Source organism: Paramisgurnus dabryanus, chromosome 2 (assembly GCF_030506205.2).
Source record: "Paramisgurnus dabryanus chromosome 2, PD_genome_1.1, whole genome shotgun sequence".
Classification (NCBI taxonomy): domain Eukaryota; kingdom Metazoa; phylum Chordata; class Actinopteri; order Cypriniformes; family Cobitidae; genus Paramisgurnus; species Paramisgurnus dabryanus.
This window is the reverse complement of record NC_133338.1, coordinates 45,012,074-45,033,760: the sequence shown is the minus strand read 5'-3', so window position 1 is coordinate 45,033,760 and position 21,687 is coordinate 45,012,074. Positions and strand designations below refer to the sequence as shown.

At 37.3% G+C, this 21,687-nt stretch overlaps 1 protein-coding gene across 1 annotated transcript in view; it reads left to right on the top strand.

Moving 5' to 3' along the window:
- The window catches only part of m1ap (meiosis 1 associated protein), a 34,147-nt gene extending 14,497 nt beyond the window's left edge, over positions 1 to 19,650 (top strand). The window contains exons 4-9 of the mRNA XM_065288997.1: positions 12,702 to 12,890; positions 13,066 to 13,225; positions 14,014 to 14,155; positions 16,220 to 16,411; positions 16,605 to 16,799; positions 18,157 to 19,650. Of these exons, the coding sequence (XP_065145069.1) occupies positions 12,702 to 12,890; positions 13,066 to 13,225; positions 14,014 to 14,155; positions 16,220 to 16,411; positions 16,605 to 16,799; positions 18,157 to 18,324 (1,046 nt within the window). The 3' untranslated portion in view covers positions 18,325 to 19,650. The remainder of the gene's footprint in view (positions 1 to 12,701; positions 12,891 to 13,065; positions 13,226 to 14,013; positions 14,156 to 16,219; positions 16,412 to 16,604; positions 16,800 to 18,156) is intronic.
- The last annotated feature ends 2,037 nt before the right edge of the window (positions 19,651 to 21,687 follow it).

Here is a 21,687-nt window from a genome sequence, read left to right as displayed (position 1 = left end):
TGAACTCATTGACTTTAATGCGCGCAAGAGAGAGAGAGCGCGAGTACGCGGCTCACTATGCAGACACATGCGCCAGCGAGACAGACACGCAAAGTGAAAGTATACCCCGCCACCTTTAACTCTACGTACTCCGCGGGACACATGCGTCCTTTCCATATGGATCACAGATCAACAGCAATTCATCACGTTACTTTCAAAAGTACATCCGAATCAATACGGAAGGTGCTGTATCGATGCGCGCATCGTCAGGCGTCCATGACGATGTATCGTCGTATCGATATTTTGAACACAGCACTATGAGACTCTCATTGGTTTATTGCACGTTACGCCCAAAACACACCCATTACTCATTACAAGAATAGGAACAACCCTTTTAGGCCATACGCTTGGCGCATAAAGCATTTTTCCCATCGTTAAATTAGCAAAAGTGAATTCGGACACGCCCATTTAGGCTGTGCGCTTATACAAAGTGCTCAGATCATTAACATAGGGCCCCAAGATTATTGTATGGCTGTGTAGGTTGTTATTTAAAGAGCTGTTAGTAGCAACACGACCTAGTAACAAGAGTTCTTCAGTTGTATTAACATATTAAAATATTTTTGTCAAGAAAATAAGCATAAAATGAAGAAAATGTTGATTTTTTTATTCTCTAGTCTAAGGCTTTGACATTTCATACAAAGTTTTGACTTTAATGTCAGTATTTTGTATCTCAGCTGGCATCTCTTATCAGCAGAATTCTTGTTTTTGCATCTTTGTTAGGGGAAACATTTTTGTGTTAAATGTGGTGAGAAAGCAGCAGCAGCACACATATTTTGTGGAAACACTCCATTAGAATGTAAGACATTCCTTATTTCCCCAAATTTCAGTTCAGTAACATCTGGCTCCTTCTTTTTGTAGACCATTAGTGAAGTTTGTGTTGTATGGAAATGACTATGGGTTGCATCTAAACAAGATAAAAATAGTCTCTCCCATAATCTTCATTTAACAACGCATGCACACGGATTTCAGATTTAACTGTAATGGCTTGATATCAGTGTAAAGTAATGAAGAAAGCTTTATCTGAGTTCTGGGTAATCCAGAGGTGCTGGGTGTTGTTTATTTGGCGTTATGGGGTGTGGTTTTAGATATGCTAACTTTTTCATTATATTTCATAATGTGTGATGTATGCATTTTTATAAAGCACAAAAAAGATTACATTATTCCTTCAAAATACATTTTCAGAATAAATAAGCATTCTAAATCGCTCAGGTTTACATATAACCTAGCTGAGTTATTATAACACTATGGATGTATATAAAGAAGTTAAGATGTTTGAGTCTGTAAGTGTGATTAGAAGTAGGGTGACTAACGTAAGCTTGCAATAAAAGAATGTGGAGTCTAAGGAGGGTGATGTCAAAAACATCTCTTGCCTGAAGGGAATCTGCAAAACAAGGCATATCCATAAACTCTCATTTATCCATGCAAAGTAGCATGACAGATTAACTATGACTCATCAGTAGGAGTCTTTGTCTAAGGATGCAGACATTCAGTTGGCTCTTCACATAGAGAATCAGTGTCCTCTGCCCACATCCCAAAACATCAAAAGAAAAATTTTACATTGCGTATGTTAAAAAATCATATTTTCTGAACATGTATGCTATATGTCCACATAAACAGATTTACGTATGAGAATTGCCATACATTTCCCTGTTAGGAAATTAAGTAAATCACTAAATCTGTACTTAAATATCAACTCTGTTTTGAGTTAATACTACAAATCAACCACGAGGCAGATACAAAGATGAAGGGAAAACAGCAGGCAGGAGACAGAAAGATGATTTATTGAATTGAGTTGCATTCTCAGTGGTCTGTTTGACTTTGTTGATGGTCGGACGTCTGACTTTGTCTGACTAAGCAGATTTATCAGGTGTTTGTCACTGTGGAATCCGTGTCATGTTTTGTGTCTGTTCCGATTGTCGTCACGTGGACTCTTGTTAATTAATTACCTGCCTCATCACACCTGTGTATCGTTAGTCTGTTTGTATATATACCCCTGCCTGTTGTATGTGCACTTGCCGGATGATTGTCGCTGATTCCCTGTCTGTTTCTGTGTTCTACGTTTTAGTGTTCCTGTGTTTATTTACCTGCCTGTTGTTTGATTCTAGTGTTTTGTTTCTTGGTTGTTATTTATTCATCTCGAACTCTGCACATGCGTCCTACTTCCTGATCTCATGTTCCCGGTCGTGACAGAGTTATTATACCAAATACAGACAGTGAAAAATTACTATTTTACCTTCTTCTGACGTTTATAAAAATCTTGAAATGGAGACCATTGGAGACTCATATCAGCATTAAAAGACAATACAGTGGCAACATAAGATTAAACAACATTGGGAAAGTAATGTACAATAGAATATCTGGTCAGAATGAAATGAATATAATATAAAAGAATAATAAAAATAAGAATAAAAGTAAATGATAAAATCTTCAAATAAATTAATAATTGAATTACTGATGAATAAAATAAAAATGTATGGTTCTACTCAGATCTATCATCTGTATCTATCTATCATATTGTGACTTGGTTGTTATTTTTCTGACATTTTTTGTTATTTATGCTCTAAGATAAGCCCTGTTTTCAAAAGCAAAACAGGGATCTCTGATATTTAAATTTGCCTCCCTATCTCTATTGCTTTCTCTAACTTCGTCCTTTTCCAAACTGGAGAAAATGTAGCTTTTTGAAATATGATATTGGATGTGTGTGGGAGTATGTGGGAGTGTGTGTGCGTGCATTCATGTGTGTGTGCGTGTATTTGTGTGTGTGTATGCATGGGAGTGTCTGGCTGGCATGGTGGTCTGTCCTCACACTCTGTTTCATCATTTAGTGTGCGTTTCCCATGAGAATATGACTACAGCACTGATTCTGTTTGTAGAGGATTTAAAAGTAAAATGTTCTCTCTTTTTCTTTCTGTGCTTTTGATTTTGGTCTACCTTTAACTCTCTCTCTCTTAAAGACATGAAAGCTATTTTAAGTGTTTAATTTGGCTCCTTACTTGTTTAATACAAGATAAAATGAAAGAATGAGTCTTTTGATTTCCCTTGTTGACTTTACTGCTTTATTTGATTTGTCTGTACTTGTTCAACATAGAAACATCTTTGTTAAATATGTTACTAAATACTATCTAAAACATGCATTGTGTAAGAGTGATATTTTAATGTGCTTATTATAAAATGACCCATTGTAGAATATGAACAAGCTTTTGTTCTCACAGCAATGTTTTTACACTCTTGATAGGTGAAGATTCGAAAGCAGGTTTCCATTTAGTTTTTCCAAGCATGTAAAGCATATCCATCCTGTACAGAAGCTGAACTCAGCAGACTGTATTTCAGGAAACTACTCTCATTGCTAACAGTGGAAAAGGTCATAGAAAGTCATAGCTGGTACCATCAAAATATTAGCAGGTGTGTGTGTACAGGTGATCATCAGTCATCACTTTTTAATAGTTATTTTGTACATGCAGGGTTGGATGTTGTTTTCCATTTGCCATCTTCATTCATTCATTTATTTTACATTTGAATAAAATATTTAATAGTAACAGAATGCATGTGTTTATTAAACTACCACAAACAATTGGCTTTTTCAGACTTTGTGCATAGTTGAGGTTTGATGCATGTTAAACTTCCTGTGATTTTATGCACTCTTTTAAAAAAATATCGATGACACTACATTAGTGAGTTGTCCAGCATGACTTTCATTACTGAAAGCTATTAGAGATGTCCAGCCATCAACATCCTGTAGAAGGTAATGGTTGTTTTTTTAGTCTCTGCAAATGGATAGGAGATGAGGCATTGATTTAGTTGTAAGGAAAACATTTCCTAAATGAATTTAAATCAACTGTTTGCATTAACTTCATAAACAGTTGATGTCATCTGTTTACAACCCCTTACAGAATCTGCAAAATATACTAGTCAACATTTGTAGTGGATCAAAAACGTTCATAAAAGTTCTCATAAGACAAGAACGGGTATTGGGTATTGGTTTTGTATATATTTGTATGTTTATATATTTTTAGAAGAAAATTTTCCTGTAAGGCAATTTGTGAAACTGGCAGGCAACTTTTCCAAAAATGGCTGTTGGAGAAGGAGTTAAAAAGCGCTATGTCCCTGATTGGCCAGCTAATCTGTACGTTATGATTGGCCTAAATACCTCTGACGTCAGCCAAAAATGTGACGCTCCTTACCATGTTTGAAAGATTCGCTCACAATGCAATGCTGACAGGAGTTAACTTTCAAGTCCGAAGCGGAAGGAATTATGAAAATGTCGGTCTTTACTACATCACCAATCCCAGGAAGTAAAGTGTCGCCTACAATCCATGTGTTTGTTGTAGTCCAAGAAAACAGATTTATGTTGAAAATGATAACTCGCGTCATCGTTTACTTTGGGGTTTGTACCTTTTGCATATTGTTAACATGTACTAATACACACTTACACACCAAAGGAAATGTAAAAACGTGAATTGGAAAATTGGTTCTCATTAAAAGTTTTTATACATACATTTTTAATGCCCTATGATATAACCTGGACAGTCAGGGACAGTTTTGTGATAGTTGTTCATGAGTCGAGTCATTAAACTATCCACTGATCTTCAGAAAAATCTTCCAGGTCCTGCACATTCTTTGAATTTACATCATCTTCTGGCTATTTCACCTCTTTTAAACTGATTTTGACAGACAGATATTGTTAGAAAAAATTGTCAACAATTGCAGTGGCGGCCCATGACTTCTTTTTCGAGGGCGCTCGATGCGAAGTTCGTCACAACATGTGGGTGATTCTCACGAAAACTTGGTTGTAAAAATGTCAAGCATGAAAATGTAAAAATTGCTTAAATTTACTTTTTTTCCCACCAGACATTAGAAACAAAGTCTGAAGTATATGGGAACATTAATTTAAAAACTTTTACTTATCATTTAACACTTTTTGTAACATAATTTCAAAAATAAGTCCTAAAAAATCTCATTACCGCAACAGTCAGAAAACATCAACACTGTTAGAAAAGCTAATATATTTTCACATTTTTAAAACTTGATTATTAATAGTCATGCACAGTAAATTGAAATTCTGAAATAATATTTATTTTAAATTTAACGTTTTTTTATTTTGTTTTATTTAGCTCATATACCGCAACACCTTCCACTATTTACAACTATTTTTTTTTTATATTTCGAAGAAACCTGACACATTTTCAAAATGACATGACAAACCTGAAAGAACATAATTTGGAGATTCTGCACATGCATTTAAAATCAAAGTATTATGCTTCTATTAATGAAATTAACATTTAATAAGCATCTGTTGCGGTAATGATACATAGGTTTCGGAAATGAGGTTAATTATTTCGGTAATGAGAATACATATACTAGCCTGAGATTTTGTTAAAAACAAATTTTAAAGTAGAAAGTCTGATAATATTTACATCATCATGTTTTATTGTGTAGTCTTTGAAAAAAATATTAAAGAAAAAACATGAGAACAGGAAGGCTTATATTAATATTCCTTTGTGTCATATTTAAGTCCCCATTTATGCATTTAACATACTGAAATAAGATGGTCTTGATGACATATGCTGCCTACAAATGCGAGCTCTGAAGGCTGCAGCCATCAGATTGAGAAATGGCCAGCTAATGTCAGCTGGATATCACAAAACATTTGTGTAAATAAGATGAAAAATATTTCCTTGCTGGATATGATTTGGTCTTCTGACCTTTTACCATTCTGTATCTGTTTCGATTAGAGAGAGAGAAAGAGAGATAGAGAGAGAGAGAGAGAGGGAGAGAGAGAGAGAGATAGAGAGAGAGAGAGGCTGTATCCGAAAGTTTAGACAGCTGACTTGTTCCCTCGCTGCCTTATGAGACAATGACTTTGGCTGCATAATGGCAGCTCCGAGAAATGCTTTAGGACAGACTTCATAGGCAGCAAAATTGAATTCAGGTTGAAATGTAAGCAGCCCTCTCTGTGTTCCGGGATGTCGCAAATCTGCTTGTGGTGCGGAGGTCTGATCGACCCACCCAATTCACACGAGCTCTGTGTGCTCTGCTTGGGGCTTCTCCACCCAAAGGCGGCAATTGTTGGCTCAGGGTGTCCCTTATTGTGAGGATCTCCCGATAAAGGTGCTCAGGACCCGGCTCAACATCGCCCTTGGAGGTTTCTTACTGAAGTGTCCCACTGCCGGCAAAGAGCCGCTAGTGGTCGTCCTCCCCTCGCTCAACCGGTTCAGTTTGTCGCCGAGAGCCTGTGTCCTGAACCGGGAGCCGCCAGGTCTGTTTCCTTTGGGTTTCCGGCGGAGGAAGATGAGATGTCTCTGACAGCGTTGGATGGAGACTGGAACCAGGCTCCACGTGGTGCATCAGACACACAGCCATCCTTCTACAAGGAACTGGTGCGCATTCTCTTCAAAGCCGTGCAGGACTTGGAGATTGAGTGGAGCACCCCACAAGAACCCCAGAGAAGCAAGCTTGACTTTTGTTTTCTTCACTCAGGCCGCCCCGCTGATGCTTGGAGGAAAGTCACCGAAGCGTGGGCTACCCCTCCCCCCATTTTTTTTCTTAGGTAGGCTACCTGTGTATTCCCCCCATCAAGGACGCTGTGGCTGCTCACCTCTGCCCCTTGTCCACTTCCTTGGATGGTGTGGCACAGCTTTGAGGGTAGTGAAGCCTCATGATAGCACACCTGTCCGAAAAAGCATACCCTCGCCGAGAGAGGCTCTGTCTGCATTGCACACTATGGCGGTCCTACAGATCTTTTAGGCGCAGGTGCTTAAGGCTCTGGATGAGGGTAGCACGGATCTAAATACCTTCAGGGATCTGAGAATGGCTACGGATTTCACGCTAAGGGCCACGAAGACCACTCATGGTGGTCATGCACAGTCACGCCTGTTTCTCCATCCGGCCTGTTTGGCGACACGGTGGGCACAATCACGGAGAATTTCTCGAAAGCGGTGAAGAGCTCTAAGGCTATGAGCCACTTCCTACCTCACCACCCTGTGTCTCATGGACCAGAACCGGTGGTGCATCACAAGAGTCCCTGGCACAAATCCTCCAGTATATGATGCAAGAAACTGGGTCCTGGGGGACTGCCGTCTGGAACGAAGCCGCTCAAAAACAGAGCATTTTTCTCCTCAGTTGGTTTTGTGTTGCTCGCCCCAGGGCCCGTCCTCACATAAGCGTCTACAACACGCCCCCCCCACTCTCGAACACGGCCCACATGCTGCGAAGACAGCAGAGGCGGAAAGGGTTAATGCACAGTCCTAATGAATTGCGCAGCAACCCGCTTTCTGTCACAGCGCCGGGCGCTTTTAGGCCATCCTCTCTGGTGTCTGTGACTCATGCACTGCGCAGAAAGGAGGTGCCGCCTTTAGTCTCCCTTTGTCCCTCGCCCCCAGGCAGCAATCTGACGCTGCAGACAGCGCACGTTGTGCGGTCGCAGGTAGCTGAGATGCTGGCACGCATGGGATCCAACTTTGTGGATCTTGTGATCCAACTGATGTTGCAGCGCCTAGATGCGTGGCGTGCCATCGCTAGGTTGTTTTTGATACCTGAAAGTGGAAAGAAAGCATAACATTAAATTAACATGTCTCACAACATGGGAGAAAAAAATGTATGTACACATCATCATATAGTATAGACTTGTTGCGTTGTGTTGTGTGTGTGTCATGTACATTTCCTAACACTTTAGTGTGTTTTTTGCTAATTACACCTGCTAGTAACATCTTCAAACATAACCTCTCTCTCTCCTTCCTTCTGTACTCCTCGAGCCATTCTGGGTTGCTGTTAAGTTTCTCCCTGAACTTTGTCAACCTGGCCTTTGCTAAAGCTTTTTTCTCACTTGCTGACTGTCTACAATGAAGCATCATAAAGCAAAATATCAACAGTTATTACATTTTAAATTTATATTAAATTCATAAGAGATATTTAAATGTAATAAACAATATGGTTAAATTCTCATTTCCGAAACAGAAGTTCTCTTTACCGCAACTGCTATTAAATGGTTGCGGTATATGAGAATGGTGTTGCGGAGGATGAGGTACCCCAGTATGTTTTGCTAAAAATAGAGAAGCCACGTAGGCTTTGCTCATTTTTTATTCAGTGCATATAATTAGACTTTAATAAAGAACATTTTCATAAAAAACTGTAAATCAAACAATTTTCGAAATGTAGAAAACTACCTGTTTCGGTAATGATAATCAAAATGTCGTGTAAGCATTCTGACAAGAGAATCTTTCAAATTTAACTGGAAAGATATAAAGAGATGATCTTACCTGGTAGCCATCTTGAAGTAACTGGTCCATGTGCTTGGTCACTCAAAATCAAACTTTATTAAAATTCTGTATGTGTGCTTAAACTGTTCTCAAAAAGTGTTGCGGAGGATGAGAACATCAGGCATGGACACATCAATTTCCTAATTTTTCTTCATTATTATTATACATGAATATTCAGTAAATTTTTTTTCTGTCATCTAAAGTAGTCTAGCAAAACATCCATTTATTTTTTTTCTAAATATTTTTGTTTTAATATGTTTAAATTACAGCATAACGCATGTTCAAACACAGCCGGACGCATTGCGGTAATGAGAATTTCAGCAGAAAATGAGATAAAATTGACAAATTATAAATTCTTATGTTGAAATCACACATTGTGCAAGGTAGAACACAGTATTGTGTTAATTCTGAGGCTTTTTTTTTTTTTTTTTTTTTTTTTATTGGAATAGATAAAAAAAGACATGTATACATATATATACATATATATGAAATACAAATATCAATTCCTTTTGTTTTTCCCTCATTAACAAGTACTAAGGGTTGACACAAACATGAACAATCCCAACCCTCAGTCACCACCCCCCACCCACCCCGAAGGAGGAGAATAAATACATATTTCAATTGAAAAAAAAGGTAAATAAATAAATGAATAGAATAATCATAAAAAGGAATAAAAAAATTGAATAGAAAAATAAACCGATGAATCTGTGGAATTATTAAACAAACATATTAAGGATCAGCAAAAGTAAATGATGTGTTTTTAACAAAAGCAAGTAGAGGACCCCAATCCTTGTAAAACTTGTCATTGGAACCTCTTAAAGCAAACTTAATTTTTTCAATGTATAGAAAAGATAACAAATCTTCTAGCCATGAAAAAGTGGGAGGAGGTTTAGAAGATTTCCAATGTAATAAAATTCGTCTGCGAGCTATTAGCGAGGCAAAGGCAAGAACATTGGCATACTTTTTTGTGTTTATATTCAGGGCCGATGGAACACCGAAAATAGCAATCAGAGGACACGGTTCAAGTGGGATATTCAAAACTTTAGAAAAAGTATCAAAAAAGGAATACCAAAATTTTTTAAGTTTCGAACAAGAAAAAAACATATGGGTATGGTCAGCAGGAGCGATAGAGCACCTATCGCAAGAAGCCTCTACATCTGGAAATAATTTACTTAATTTGAGATTAGTAAAATGAATTCTATGAAAAACTTTAAATTGAATCAGACTCAATCTGGCACAGGATGATGAAGAGTTCACTCTAGAAGCAGCTAATTCCCACCATTCCAAATCTAGACTACAGCCGAGTTCTTCTTCCCACTGATTTTTAAAACGAGAGGAAGAAGGCAAAACATAGGGAAGAATTAAATGATATAGGGAGGATACAGACCTATAGTTCTGTACTAAGCACTTCTCAAGTAAAGAAGATTCAGGCAAATCCGGAAACGAGGGACAATGAGATTGAACGAAACTGCGTACTTGAAAAAAACGAAACATATTAGATTGTGGTAAACTGAATTTTTCAATTCTGAGGCTTTTTAATATTACTATATTACACATTTCATATCTTAAATCATTAGTGCCGTGGTGTTTCAATGGTTTCGTGAGAATCACCCATGTATAGCTCGTCATGTGTGTGGTTCCTTTTTTGCAAAATATGTGTTCTGCATGTCGAGTGATCCTATGTGCATCACATGTCATGCCAAAATAAGTGCCTGCGGCAGACACGCAAAAGACGCCTAAAGGGTTTATTTAAAAAAAAAGGGAGTGTCTTGCGTGTATTTTGTGAACGTGAGCGTCTCTTTTATCATAAACGGTTTTGACGTATGTGCAGCAGGCACTTATTTTGACAAAACACGTGATGCACACAGGATCTCTCGACATGCAGAACACATATTTTGGAAAAGGGAACCACACACATGACACTCAGAACACTTATTTTGAATTAGCGCCCCTCGGTTGAGCAGTCACGAGCCGCCACTGAACTATTGGTCCCAAGGGTACTACTGGGTTAGTACTCTTTAAAAGGTCTTAACATGTACGTTACCATGTATACATGTATACATTTGGTACCAATATGTACCCTTGAGATAATCATATAAAATCTTTAGGTGCGGGCCATTTGTCTGGACCAAGTCTAAAATGCTTATTTGTGTTGTCCTAACCGAAAACAGCTAGCACAAGTTTTGGGTGACCTATTCCTTTTAGAAAAAGAGGTGCAGTGGTATGTAAACAGGACGATTGGTGTAAATTGTTATTTTTATGATCATTCTTGTTTGTTCTTAAATAATATTATTCTGCAAGGGATATCTAAATTAATAAGCCCAATCGTCTCCTTATATTGAAATCAGACATTTAGTAAAATACACTTTGTGAAGGCCCCAAGTGTGTCTGAAAGTTAGAAATATGGGCTGAGGCTCACTTAGAGTATAATGAGATCATTAGCATGGCACTCTTAGGATATCTACCAAAAGGCATTTTATGTAAATATCTTCTAAAATGTTAAGAGGCCTTAGGTTAATGTCTTCATTTTAGGGATTGCAGTGCATTGCATTTTTCACAACGCACAAAAGTTTACAGAGCTGGTTTGTTTAATGAGGGGACTGTATTTACATCCTTTTATTCATTAAATATAAAATTGGGTGTCAGTACCACACCACCCCCTAGAACAAATTGAAGGTATTGCACATAGGCAAGGCAGCACTGGTCAAGTAAAAAAATTAAGCTCTTACAACTGAGAAATGGCCAGTTTATAAACTTGTGCAGCATTACTCCACAAAATTTCAGGTGAGCCAAACAGACAAATAATTATTTTCCATGAGGGTAAATGATGACAAAAAAATTCAATTTTGTGTGAACTATAAAGCTGTGAAAAGCATATTGTAATTGGTCTATAATAGAATTGAAAAGGGTAGTGTTGCATTTTTACATCATAGGATGGCTAATGTTTTCATAGGAAAAAGGATTAAGGACAACAACAGAAGTGGCATAATGAGATGAATGTAATCTATGCATCAAAATGAAGTGATACGGGGGTTGACAATGTGTGTCAGTGTTATTGCCTTTTATGCCTTTCACACTCTCCAGCCACACTTGTCTTTTTCTCACTCTCTCCATCTGTGCCACATTTACTGGATCAGAGCAATGAGAGTACTGATATGAACACCAAAGAGCTAAAAATCGCTAAACTAAACTGATCCACACTTTATATATACTTAGAAAAAATCGATTAAAATGTAAGTTAATTGGATAGGGATAAGCAATTGCTGCTAATAAATTGAATCTAATTGGTTTAAATGCAGCTCTTTAGCCCTTTGAGGATTTATGTTTAACCTTCTGTTTTTGCAGAATGTATGTTAACACCATTAATGTTCATCAGTGTGTTTGCTAAACTGAACTGAAATTTAGATGGGATGGTGAAGATTATGTGCGCCCCTCCTTTAACAACCACAAAAAGCAATTATCATAGACTATCATTGTATAGTGTCAGTCTCAAAATGCCCCAGACGCCTTTCCATCCCAATTTCCATGACATTTTAATGTTTTTCTTCTCTTACTGTAGCAATCAGGCTTTTCTCTCAGTTACTTAGTTTGTTTAGGGATGAGAGATTAAAGATGTATTGTGAAACCCCTGTTACCCTCTTAAGGCCCTATAGAGTTCTTGAGAAACATGAATAATTTAGGATGATTGAGAGTCCGAAGAGTGGCAACATAGGTTTGCTTACATAGGTTTCAGTTTTCACTTTTAACTCTTGCAGTACATTCAAAGACTATTTGAATAATTTTTTTTGTTAAGGTATTAACTGTTTGTGTTAAAGTCGGAAATCTTAATCTTTTGGTATGAGTTCTTGAATGGTTATAGTTATTCTCTGCATCATTTAACATTTTAAACTAGTAGTTTAATTCCATTTACAGGAGAAACTGTATCTTACACAAACCACAGATTTATACTGCAATGAGCATAACAAAATGGTAAAAAAAGTATTTAAATATTTTTGACAGATATAAATATTAAATTAGTAAATATGAAACATGAAAAATTACATATGAAGACTTCAAGTTTGTAGAATGTTTATCTTTTGTAGGATTCAGAATCAGGTTTACAGCGCTCTCTACTGGTAGTGTGAAGTACTGCACACTTATTCTGGCAGGAAATATTCAACTTTGATAATTGCAGCGTGGGAGAAGCAAATATTACAAATCTTTGATGCATGCTTGGTAAAGGAACATACTAACCGGAGTTAAAATGTGTTAAATGCCATTCATTTAAATGAGCTTTAGTTTAATATTCATATTTAATTCGAGCCTCACACCCATAATATGAGCCACAAACCAAATACTAAAATAGTTTTTCCTCAATTTATTTTTCCATTTATTCAAAATTGTTATGCATTTTCCTTTGTTATGTAGAAAGCCTGATGTTGGGCACAGATATGGACCTGCAGCAGGTGGAGGGCACAGTTCTGGCTGTAGAGAATGCTTTGAAAATGTGGCTGCATGAACAAGGTGTTGACCGCGAACACCTCCACCTGCTGTTACCCCCCTCTTTGACAGCGCAAGGTTCAACACCCAATCCTGCCAACAGCATATCAAGCCCTGGTATTCATATACAGTACATACACAGACGTAAAGCTTAAAATGTTTTTCAGTCTTTCTTTTTCCACTAAAATATTAACTCCAACTCGTTCTGTGCACATCTCCAAAATAAATATTTTAGTGGTGCTTGTGTTTATGAGTTTATAACATAATTTTGTGCTTACATCCCCCTCTGCAGTCTGTTTAAAGTGTGACATGCAGGAGAGGCTTCTAAGTCCAGTTCTGCTTCCCAGCACCACTAACTTTGGAGTGAGAACAGAGAACATGCAAGACTTTCAACCCCCAAACAAGATCAGGACCAACCAGAGCATTTTGCCAAAGTGTCTACAAGTTGTTAAGTATGGTCATGTCTTTAATTAGATCAGATGACTGTATTAGACCAAAGCATTTTTGATTAAATACAAAAATGTGTGGTAGTATTGCAGAAACAGTATATTTAAAAACAAAATATATTGAAATTTGTTTTATATATATTTGTTTTAATTCTATATGTTTTGTTTGGCCAGTTCTAAATTATTCTGGTCCTATTTAACCGCTTGATATTGACATTTTTTTGTCTCTCTTGAATGCACCAGAGAGTTTGCAACTGATGTTGAGTCTTTGCAACATGAACACAAATGGCTTCGTTGTGTGTGGAAACTTTCTGAATGTAAAAGTACACAAAAAATATGAAACAGTGAGTTAGAAAAATGGACTATGTAAGTCAATAAGACAGAGTCAGGTTTTCATCTGTCAAACAGAGAGCTCTGTGTCTGAGGCCTCTTTCTCATACAGAACACAGTCATGCATTGTATTCCTCTTTTGAGCATTTTGCATATGGATTTGCATACTCATGAGCTCATTCTTTCAGGCGCTGTGATATAATCATACTGTAACAGTATTTCTCACCTGTTCATCATAAGCCAATTTAAAAATACACTTACGTAATTCTCTCTTGCATGCCAGAGTTGTTTATTTGTGATGAGCAAGTGTTCTAGCTTTTGTCATTTTTGGGTCATGACCCACCAGAGAATTTTATCATTGGACAAAATGTATAAAATTGTTATAGAAACACAAATCAGCTAAAGATTTAAGCCTACAGATAAAGATTTAATGTTTTATGTTACTGTTTTTGTGTGTAACACAGAGTACTTCATGCTGATGGAGTGTGTCAGTCCATGCTTTATGGATTACCTCTCATCATCAGACCAACCTCCTGCTGGCAGCTGGACTGGGATGAAATGGAATCAAACCACCAGATGTTTCATGCTCTCTGCCACACACTTAGAGTCAGTGTATGACTTTTGTGTTTTTGTGTACTCTATGTGTAGTGTAATGATCTGATGGACCGCCGTATGAGTATGCATGTTGGAGAGGCCATATGTTCCTTCAAGAGATTGATATTGACACATATGCAGTAAAATACAGTGTTTAACGGCACATCTTATGCAAAATCCACTTTAAATAAAGGGGGTTGCACACCGGATGTGCAGCTCAGCGCCGTGTCGAGTCGCGTCTAGGACAACTCACCTATCGGCGCCGATTTGAGTATTCTCATAGAAAACAATGTGTTAGATTTTTTTAGAACAGCATGGCGCTGAGCTACGCGTCCGGTGTGCGACCACCTTATGTCAAAGCTGGGCGCCCCGGAAAGGCACCACCTGTCGGCGCCGGTGTGCGTTTACTCATAGAAAACAATGTGTTTGATTTTTTTTAGAATGGCGTGGCGCTGAGCTGCGCATCCGGTGTGCGACCCCCTTAAAGTCAAAGCTGGGTGCCGCGGACAGGTGCCACCTGTCGGTGTGCATATACTCATAGAAAACAATGTGTTTGATTTTTTTTTAGAACGGCGCAGAGCTGCGCATTTGGTGTGCTACCCCCTTGAAGTCAAAGCTGGGTGCTGCGGACAGGCGCCACCTGTGGGCGACAGTGTGCATATACTCATAGAAAACAATGTGTTTGATTTTTTTTAAGAACGGCGTAGCACTGAGTTGAAAATATTCCACTTAAGGGAAAAATTAGCATGTTGCAAAGTGAAATCCTGTAAGTAATCCAGAGCGAGGAACGCAATGCTTTGCATTTGGTGTGAGCACTCCATTTGACTGTTGAATTTAATAATGAATTTAAGTGTTTAGAACATGGTTTTCAACAGGTTGTGGTATTTCCGGGGGCCTGCAAAAATTGTTGGAATTCAAAGTAATTTTTTTCAGAAGATTTCAAATAAAATTGCATTATTAATGATAAAGATTAATACTTATTAAAATGAAAAGCATAACCTTCCCAATATAAACTCTATTTAGTTTAAGGGTTAGTTCACCCCACAATGTTCATTTTATCATAAATCACTTACACCTGTGTTGTTCTAAACCACCAAGTCCTTCTATAGTCTTCAGAACAAATTTTTAGAAATTTTTAACAAAAACAGGGAGGCTTGTGACCGTCCCATAGTTTGATTTACAATCCGTTTCCCAGAAAATACGGAAAGGCATCCAAAAAGGTTCATGTTCCATCAGTCGTTTAATCAAAATATTATGAAGTGACGAGAACACTTTTTGTGCACAAAAAACCCAAACAATTTTATTCAACAATTTGTTCTCCTCCTTAGTCGGTCAGTGCGTGTTTACGAGCAGACTACGGCGCATGCTGCTGACGTAGTTGCCAAAGTTTATTTTTTATTTTTTTATTTAAGCCATTATGCAAACATTGTAAACAATACTTAAACAGCCCATATAAATTCACAAATTACTTGCCAGCGTATTCTGTGTCTGTACGCTGGCAACTCCATCAGCAGGTCACTTCAGCAGCATGTGTGAACGCACGCTGAAGGTCTGAGGAGGAGAACAAATTGTTGAATAAAATCTTTCGTTTTGTTTTCTTTGTGGACACAAGTGTTCTCGTCACTTCATAATATTATTATTGAACTACTTATGGAAATGGATCTTTTTGGCGATGCCTTTCATTCTTTTCTGGGAAAAAAATAATCAAACTGTAAATCAAACTGAAGTCTATGGGACAAGTCACAAGCCTCCCTGTTTTTGTCAAAAATATCTAAAAATGTGTTGTGAAGACAATCAAAGGACTAGGTGGGCTAGAACGACACAGTACTGATTTATGATAACATTTTCTTTTTGATGTGAACTAACCCCTTTAAATGTTACATAGTAGGCCAAAAATTATTATTTTAATATCTACGTAATGTATCCATCATCCCTGGTCCTCCTCTATTTATTGGGGGTCCTTGGTCTGCAAAATGTTAAAGACCTCAGGTTAAGAAAGTTAAACAGAACAAAAAACATGTGAATTTTTCTTAAACATCACAACTTCTTGTAATACAACATAATGTGTTTTTTTAGACCCGTGATTGGTTCCTGATGGTACGTTCGGAGTCAGGCTTGGGTTCTGGTGTGCTCTCTTACTACATACTTCAGTCCTCGAATTCCCTCTCTCTGCTTTTGAAACCAGTGCTGACACGAGAGCTAATGCTTCCATGCAGTCTGCTCGATTCAAGGGAGGACCCCCCACCCCATGCACTTTCCATTGTAGAGGTACCGATTACGTAACCACTTTTTTTCGGACCCTGATCGAACAGACCTAAAATAACCATTAAAATGGCATAAAAAGACTAACAACTTAACCGGTCTGGTATTTAATAATGTAACTGGTTACATCACTACCATAATATTTTTATAATGATGTCAAGGCTTAATACAACCAATGTTGTGGGATCATTTTGTCCAGAGCTCCCTGGAACAGCTCGAGAAGGACCCTGTCTTTAACCCCCTCTGTTTGGACACCAACCTTTACGTGCACCTGAGAATGAGAGGCTTGCTCACTCGCTCATCATCATCATCACAAACATTTGGTGCACATGGGCAAGGTCGTGGCCATCGCAGAGATGCCAGTCGGCCACCAGAGGGCTCCACACAGCGTCAGGTTAGAAATGGAGGGGAAAGGACAAAATGTCTTGGGTACACAGAACAGTTTGTTGTGGCACACAGCTGACATACAGATGTGATAAATAAAACTGTATATAGTATTAATTAATCATTAGTTTCCAATATTTAATTTCAAAATCATTTTGAACAGATAAATGTTACAGTGACTGTATAAGACTTATTATAATGAAGTATTATCGATATTATGATTATTAATGTAGTACTTGCTCAATGAGATTCAAAAGAAATGCACTTTTGTCAAATCTAATTTTCATATTGGTGGTATGATATGAATCCTTACACTTTGTACTGTCTGTAGTTGACTCATCATGACCTAATTAGATGTAATCAGGTTTCAGGCAATGTCAGGGTTCAACAACTATGGGGCGATTTCCTGTACAGGGCTTATCCTAGTCCCAGTTTAAAATGCATGTTTGAGCTGCCTTCATTTAACACATATATCTCTGAAGATCCACACATGTGTTGTTGTTTGTAAAGTTTGTTTGTAAAAACCACTTAAATGTGCAAATTTAAATAAGGCCTTGCGCTGGATTAATCTAAATCCCGTTCCAGGAAACCGCCCATTTGAGTCTAAGCATTTTAGTTAGAACTAAAATGCAAATAAATATATTTTCTTTCTATTAATTGTCTGTCCAAAAGGCAAAATTGAGAAGTTATGCATGTGTGAGATTGAAAGAGGGAAGTTATGGCCCCAGAGAGCAAAAATGAAACCAGGCACTGGCCTAATATTTAAACACCCACGCAAGGGGAAGATGAAAAGAGCGAAAGGGAGAAAAAGAGAGATAAAGAGAAACCCAAAGTTAATTTTGAAACCGTCCACAATCAGACTCAACATGACTGGTTTGTGTTTTTCCAACCACAGACACGTTTTAACGGCCCATCATTAATAGGTTAAAGATGTCATGCAAATTTAACAGGCAAGAAAATGTGTCATTCTTTTAACTGGTGTACTGAAGAACACATGGGTGTATGTAGTTTATATTAAAAACAGAAAAGCAACTAACACGATTACTTTGACATATAAAACAAGAGGAAATTAAAGAAAGAAGTCACTTCCGACATTTTAGAAAGGAACTAGAAGGCACTTAAAAATGATATTTTGTCTAACAGGGTTGGTTTTGAGCATGTGACCATTGTAGGGCAACTGCCAGGTCATAGTGACACTTATGATTTTGAGGAGGAGGAGATTAAATCATTTTACACCCCTTCACGAACAGAATTTACTCATTGCTTAGGAGGAGTAAAGAAAGAAATGTGCGAGATCCTGTGTCAATCTATATGCGCTTTGCATTTGCACCCTAACTTTTATTTGACCTTCTTGTTTTATACATCAGGGTCGACAGTCTCAGAGTCGTGTACGAGCAACAGTGACCCCTCTCGCCTCCACTCCTCCAAACAAGATGCCCCGCTCCTCCCTCACCCCTAGCCATTCCCGACCCGGCGCCCCTGCCCTCTTTTTCCAAGACAGCTACGAGGAGGACGAGCCTCTGATGAGCAAGTAAGGAGAGACAACCAATATGAAAAGGAAATCACACCTTTAAACATTACACTGACACCAATTGCTGTGCATCACCAGAAACTGAGCGCATTCATTTCTGAACTCACTTCGAGAGGATGTTACATACCACATCATATACTTGCACATGACCGGATATCCAGTATCATAAAGACATATATGGGGTTTACCTAAAATGTTTTTGCTTTTACATAGATTACTATTCAGAGTACACTTACTGTATTATCTTGTGGTGTCCTATTAAAAACACAGCATAATACAGTGTATACCTGCCATGTTCAGCCATGGCAATTTGAATCAAAAGTAAGTTTTAAAATCACATAACAGCAAAAGCTTTCCCTATTTCAGAGACGCGTGTTCACAGCTCCTTACATCTGAAAAGCATTACAGCGCAGAATAAACAACCTCATTAACAAAAAATAATAAAACTCAGCAACTGTGTGACTGACTTTACAAAATCAACCCCCGTACTGTATTCAGACAACCAGAATGCATAAAACAAAAGCTGCTTTGTTGCCCAACTTCTTATCATTAAAACACTCGTACTTAACATGATATTTTTGGAGAAACTAAAGTAACCACCGGACCGTGCAATTCGACAATTGCTGAACCGCAGCTGGAAGAATATTGCTGTGAAAAGAATAATTAAAAAAACCACGAGAGAGGCCGTTTAAGAATTGCCTGCTCATTGCAAATGCTAGAGAGATTGGAGTGTTGGGGGAAGTAGTGGAAAAGTAGGGCCATTGTCTTCCTTTATGGAAGCCTCCACTACAGCCCCAATGGACACTGTACACAACTACGTAGGAATTCAAGGCCTTCAATGAGCTACAGAGAGGGAAAATGAAAAGAGGTCGCCCGCGTAACCCTGGAGGTGCTGGTTTAGGGTGAGTTGTGAGAGCTGAGGGAAATGATTTTGAAACCAGACTGAGGTCATAGCTATAACGTTACTCAATGGGCCCCTCTGACTGAAGCTCATCAGTATTGCCTCATTAAGATGTCCGCCATTCCACCCACCTGGCACTGCCCACGTCTTGCTTTATGACATCATGGTGGTGAGGTTCGGCGCTACGCAAATTCAACAAAAAGCAGACGTTGGATTTGGCGTCAGTTTTCCTTTTTTTTATATATATATATTTTAAGTTCGCAGTTTCCTTGTGTATTAGTTATGAAAGAGGTTCAGTGTGTTTTTTTGTAATTGTCTCTCTAGTTCTGGCCAGCTAATGTCTTAAGCATGTGTTGTCTTTGGGGCCATTTACAGTATAATAACTTTACAGTATTACTTTAAGCTATGCTTCACATTTTTCAGCTGTTAAATGAAGTTATTCTTAATGTGTATGCTGTCATTGCAAACACTTTTGTATTTTTTGTATTATATTTGGAAAGACTTTCATTCCTGTCATTCCTGGTTAAATGTTAACTGTTGTCCTTTTCAATGGGAATTTAAAACTGCTTTTTAGATTGAAATCAAATAAACAAGCCTAACCGGTTTTCTGTGTCAAAATCTAGATTTTTTTCTCTCTAATTTTAGTGACTAAAGCGATTAAATGGTAATATTTATTAGTGTTAAAGGGATAGTTCACCCCAAAATAAAATAATGTCATCATTTACTCACCCTCATGTTGCTCTTAAAACCTCTATTGAGTTTCTTTATTCTGTACACAAAAGAAAATATTTTGATAAATGATGGTAAGCATAAAGTTGACAGTACCCATTGACTTCCATAGTAGGAAAAACAAATAAGTCAGTGGGTACTGTCAACTGCATGCTTACCATCATTTATCAAAATATTTTCTTTTGTGTACAGAATAAAGAAACTTAATACAGGTTAAAAAACAACATGAGGGTGAATAAATGATTACAGACTTTTCATTTTTGGGTGAACTATCCCTTTAATATTTGACATTTAAAAAAAAATAATCCTGTTTATCAAAAATCTGATATCACATGGCTTAAATACAATAGTTTCACAACATTTACTCTGGGATATAATTATAATTAAACACAACTTTATTTACTTATTTACTGTAATAAAAATAAATAAGCCTGTACAAAGGAACGTTTTTGTAGAGTTGGCAATCGAAAATCAATTCCAAGTCTGGAATCAGGTCCTTGCCATAAAATGTTAATTTCAATTCCTCTTATCAATTTCTGCACGCACATTTCAAAACAGAAGACCTGCGACAGTTTACTTAGGATCTTTATATTCACAGCAATTTTTTTTTATTTCACGTACCCTGAAACTCATTTTATTAAAACCATTCTAATGAAAATTAACCATGGTTTATACCGCACTAACCATAGTTTAACTATGGTATTTGTACTAAAACCAGCAGAAAAACAAATTTACAATTGTCTTAATTGCTCTTAATATTTGTAATAAACCTATGGTAATACAAATGGTAATCATTACACTTACTATAATAAAAATGGAGTATTTACTTGTTATTGTTTTGTAAAAACACTACTCATAAATATTAAATTTTGTGTAACATCAGCAATAAGTAGACTATATGACCATATGTGACCCAGGACCACAACATCATGTGTCACACTGATATTTGTAGCAATAACTAGAGTCAAAATGATTGTTTTTTATTCCAAAAATCATTGATCATGTTGCATGAAGATATTTGTAAATGTCCTACTTTAAAGGCGGGATGCGGGATTTAAAAAAAAAACACTTTGGAAAAGGTAATCGGGCCGACAACCAAAACACACTCGTAGCCAATCAGCAATAAGGGGCGTGTCTACTAACCAACATCATTGCCTGGGTTGCGCATGTGTGGGGCGGGCCTATCTAAAGAAGGTCCAGATTCAATTGGGGTAGGGGTGTGTTTGTTTAGGTAATTTCAAATGTCAACATTGGCTTTCAGAGAGCATGCACCCTGCCTTTAAGTATATCAAAAATGTATTAATCATAACATGTGTTGCTAATGACTTCATTTGGACAACTTTAAAGGTGGATTTCTCAATATTTCGATTTTTTTTTTTTTTGCCTCCTCAGATTCCAGATTTTCAAATAGTTGCATCTCGGCCAAATTTTCCTATCCTAACATACACCATACATCGATGAAAAGTTTATTTATTCAGCTTTCAAAAATGTACCCTTATTGGTTTTGTGGTATAGGGTCACACATGGTTTGGTATCTAAATATTGACTTCTTTTTAACTAGAATAAAAAACAATTGGAAAAGATAAGCAGAATGATACCCAACTGTAGTCATGTGTTTACTGCAAAAAATTACATTCTTTCTTAGTATTTTTGTCTTGTTTTAAGTACAAATCTAAAAATTCTTAAATCAACCTTAGAAAATAAGTCTAGATTTTGCATGAATTCACTTATATTTAA